Raw genomic sequence first — 4,778 nt, forward strand, 5'->3', positions numbered from 1 at the left:
GTTAGTGATGAAACTTTGGAAATACGTTGGGTAAAGGACACAGCGTTTTCTATTGAGATTAGACAGCTTTAAACATTTGTATATAAAACTGTCTGGTGTGAAGACTGGGTGGATTGTTTATTTTATGAAACAGCATCCAAACCTTTCCTATGTTAGTATATATATGGAACCAGTAAGTGTAAAGTCAAATACAGCAGCCAGGCTGCTGTACCAGAAGACTGAAGCATTCTGGACAGTGGTGTTGTGTGATCACATGTCATAAATCGTGCCAAGCTTAGGGGAAGTGACAAAATAAATACATATTTTTAAAAGGGGGATGACTTGGGAAAATTAAGCTATTATTGTCTTGGTGACTCAATGTATTTCTCAGTGCTTCATTTCCCAGTGCTGACTAAGATGAGTGACTTGTTAGGAATATACTGGAATGGAATTTCAGTGTTGTATTAAAGGAATTGGAAGCTTCTGAGTTTAAGAACTGTAGGGTCCAGTAGTGGTCTGCAAATGTCTGAACTATATCTTAACAGTTTCAGTTCATGTCTTTCTCCACTAATGTAATTAGTTTGTATCTAGGTCATCTTATTGGTAAGATGGTCACTTTGGGAAAGAACTTGTCTTGATGACAAAGGGTGAAGGCAATCTGTAACTTTAGTAATTCACCTATGAAAGACAGACCTGCAATTGCTGCAATCATAGCTGAATTGGTTTACAGAATATTCTGCTATATGTGGGCTGTTTGGGGGTTTGTGGATTGGTGTGGGTTTTTTTTTGCTGCAATGTTTTGGGGTTTTTTTTGACATGTACATGATCTTTTTGCTTTCAGGACTCGAGTATAGACTTACCTAAGTTCTAAAAATGGGAAGAATTTTCCTGGATCATATTGGTGGCACTCGCCTGTTCTCCTGTGCAAACTGCGACACCATTCTGACCAACCGTTCCGAGCTCATCTCCACTCGTTTTACAGGGGCCACGGGAAGAGCTTTTCTTTTTAACAAGGTTGGTAAGAAGCTGAGGAGGAACTGCTGTTTATTGTTGAAAATTGAGTTTGTGGGGTATGAATCTGTCATCAGAACTAAAATGCTGTTGTGTAATTCCTAATTTAATTTGTTTATTTTTGTTCTATTCAGCTGTCTTTGAAGTCAAATTAGACATTTACTGTTGAATGGCAAACTATCTAAATTAGTTTATCTGCAATACTGAAAGACTATTAAGAGGATTGTGTATCCAGAGGCATCATGCCAAAATGCAGGGAGTTTTAACTTTGGAGACTTCTGTAATATGAACCTCAAATTCACTGTGAGAGTATCTTGTATCTATCAAAGAGCTCCAAAGGCATTTGCACTTTTACTCAGTTAAAAAAAAAAAAGAAAGTCTAAATAGTGTTCTGTTTAACTTCCAAAACACATTTAAGTTAACATTATTCTGGCAACTTAAGTGCACCACAATCTCTCTTACAGGCAGGAATACTCTGGTTTAGTTTAATAATTTTTAATTGATCAAATTTAGTAGATTGAAATATGGAAGTCATAACTTTTGAGTGAATTGTAGTATTATTAACCCTCCATATAGACTTGTCCATTAGACTCATTGGAAAAATAGTGATTGTCCTTTACTTTCTTGTGAAGCTCCTGGTCATGTAATCATTGATATATTTTGGTTTGGGTTTTTTTCTTGAAAGCCATTTGACCATGGGCAGAATTCATAGGGACATCAGTAATGTCTTTTCTTAACTGTGCTTGGCCCTGAGATTTCTGGTATAGTAAATCCTGTCAAAACTATATGTAAGTGTTAGGCTGCATAGCTAGGAAGGAGCTGTACATCTCATTCCTTTCACATCCAATTAGCACTGGATCGTGGGGTTCAAATTTTTCTTGTGCTAAATAGTGGGATTTAATCACAGAAGTTTGTTTTTTGCATTTCTGCAGACAGAAGCCTTACCTCTGAAGCAGAGGGAGCAAGAACAGTCAGGTGGAAAGCTGAGAAAGCAGTACAGGCCCATCTTTCAGAATCCTATTGCATATCAGCAGTTTCAGTATAGTTCTGACATCAACTTTTCAACAAATTATACATCCTGGTTTTGTGGTGTTGCTGCCTAAAGAAGTTAAATATATGTTTAAAACTGTTGATATAGCACACAAAAAATGTGCATGTTTTAAACTGCTGATATAGCACACAAAAAATGTGCATGTTTTAAACTGCTGATATAGCACACAAAAAATGTGCATGTTTTAAACTGCTGATATAGCACACAAAAAATGTGCATGTTTTATGCCTACATTCTCAGCCACTGAGCCTTGCTTTTTCTTAGATAATTATTTCAAAAGCACCCGAAGTTTTTTGCAGAAGTACTTCTTTTAATATTTTGGTTCTGAGCTCTGGGAGTAAATGATCACATCAGCTGTTAGAAATAGGTTACATATATTAGAACTGGATTAATAAAACTTTGTTTACAAACTGTTCACCAGGAGTTTCTCACCCAAAGTTGAACACAGTCCTCTGCCCTTTTGTATGTCGTCTTGTAGCATTTCATGTCTCTCAGTTAAAGAGTGAGAGTTATACATCCCTGTAACACTTTAAAGGGTTAAAAAATCACAGAATGGGGCAGGTTGGAAGGGATCACAGTGGGATATCTGGTCCAGTCTCCCTGCTCAAGCAGGACCATCCTAGAGCACATGGCACAGGATTATGTCCAGACAGTTCTTGACTATCTGCAGGGAGAGAGAATCTGCAGCCTCTCTGGGCAACCTGTTCCAGGGCTCAGTGACTTGAACAGTAAAAAAGTTCTTCCTTATATTCAGGTGGAACTTCTTGTGCATAAGTTTCTGCCTGTTGCCTCTTGTTTTATTGCTTTGCACTACTGAGCAGAGCCTGGTTACCTTCTCAAGCAGGAGATTTTCAAGGACTGTTTACTACACTGCAGTTAGCAGTTCGTGTGCAGTGCCACAGGCTCTTTATTTTTAAAATGCTGATAGTCGTTTACCAAGCTTTGCTTTAGGCAGACTAATGCTTTCTGTTCCCTGTCCCTCTATGTTTGTATCAGGTGGTAAATCTGCAGTACAGTGAAGTTCAGGATCGGGTGATGCTCACTGGCCGCCACATGGTTCGAGATGTGAGCTGCAAGAACTGCAACAGCAAACTGGGTTGGATCTATGAATTTGCCACTGAAGACAGCCAGCGTTACAAGGAAGGCCGTGTTATCCTGGAAAGAGCATTGGTCCGGGAGAGTGAAGGATTTGAGGAGCATGTTCCGTCTGACAATTCCTGAAGAGACTTGGGTCTCTTCTCAGGTTCTCTTCAATTGAAACTCAAATATAATAAAATCAACAAAAAATTCTGCTTACATACACTGTCACCTTAGCATCAGAGTCGGATTCATGGACTACAGAGTGGGAAAGATTGTGAGAGTATTTCAGATGGAACCTTCCTTTCTTTATTCCTTTGATATTTTACTTTCCCTCCAGCAGCTGTTTGTAGAAAGAATGTTGTGCAGATGCTGTAACTTTTTCTCTCTTGCATTTACATCTGTTAGATTTGAGATTGTACCTACAGATACTGTGGGCTAAAAGGAAAGTATTTGAGGGATTTGTCTTTTGTTAGAGAGAAATTCAAAGAGGTTTTTTAGTTTGCACAAAGTGATGTCAGCATCAAGTTATTTTAAAACTACAGATGTTTTTTTAAAAGGTATATTCCAATCTTTGGCTTAAGTTTTTTAGTTAGGTTTGGGTTTTTTTTACCCAGTCTTTTCACCTGGTTTGCTAGCTAAAGTAAAGAGATCTGAATTTGTGCTGAGTGCTAAAGGTTCAGTGTTGGTACTGCTTGGGCTGGCCCATGTGCCATATTCTTGTTGAGGTTGATTGGTAGCACAGAGCCCATTATTTCTTGTCATTCTTGACCCAAAGATGTCACCATTCCTCGTTTATTTGTGAAGTCCCATTGACCATATAAACTGGTGTTGATTGGAAACTATTCTTGAAATAGGGCAAAACTGCTTGGCTTTTTTTTAACTTTAACTGATGTAACTTATGAGCATAGTAATAATATAAAATAATAGCTGTCTGTTGAGTCTTGCGTTGCTTACAAATCCAGCTGTGTTTGTAATGAATAGGGATCCACTGAAAAACTACTGTTGCAGTAGTTTTGTTTATTTTTTTTTTTTTGTTCTTCTACTAATCTCATTAAGTAGACAAAGAATTGGAAATCTTGATACTTCTTCAAGTAGCTTTCTTTAAACCCAGAACTTCCTATGTTAAACACAGCTGCTGTGTAAAAGGAGAAGATTGCCAGCACGTTTGTTCATGCCTAGAGTTATGCAATCTGCATCTCTTGAAAAGATTAACTTAAACAGCTTGTTTTCAAATGCTGCTTCTGGTGTTGAAACCTTTCTTTTTCAACTTTGTTGAACGTTTTCATTGTGATGTTAAATTTTTATCTTTCTGGGCAGCAGTACATGTCAGCCTAGTAGTAACTAGTGACTTGAATTCCTGCTTTGTTCTTGTAGAGGTCAGCTCTGTTTGAAACAGTGATCTTGCTTGCCTTTTTAGCAAAAATGCTCTTCATTAACTTAACTCAAGGGTGCCCAAACACTTTCATTGTGTCTTAAGCCATAAGTTAAGATCTCAAGGGCTGAAATTTATTTGAATGTTAGATATTTATGCATTTTTTTAATCCAAGATGCAAGTTGGTTGTGGTTTTTTTTTTTCTTACTGGATAAATTGTGGTCAACATGAAATAAATTACCCACAGATGTGGAAAAGGGGGGGAGGGGAGGTGTAAAGCCCCAC

General features: G+C 37.7%; 1 protein-coding gene across 1 annotated transcript; it reads left to right on the forward strand.

Annotated features, from left to right (window-relative positions):
* Window positions 1-759: 759 nt before the first annotated feature.
* On the forward strand, window positions 760-4,324 carry YPEL5 (yippee-like 5 (Drosophila)). The gene is made up of 2 exons (XM_009069380.1): window positions 760-993; window positions 3,038-4,324. The coding sequence occupies exons 1-2, from the start codon at window positions 853-855 to the stop codon at window positions 3,260-3,262; spliced, it is 366 nt and encodes a 121-aa protein (XP_009067628.1). The 5' UTR covers window positions 760-852; the 3' UTR covers window positions 3,263-4,324.
* Window positions 4,325-4,778: the final 454 nt, after the last annotated feature.

The sequence above is a fragment of the Acanthisitta chloris genome, unplaced genomic scaffold (assembly GCF_000695815.1).
Source record: "Acanthisitta chloris isolate BGI_N310 unplaced genomic scaffold, ASM69581v1 scaffold33192, whole genome shotgun sequence".
NCBI lineage: Eukaryota > Metazoa > Chordata > Aves > Passeriformes > Acanthisittidae > Acanthisitta > Acanthisitta chloris.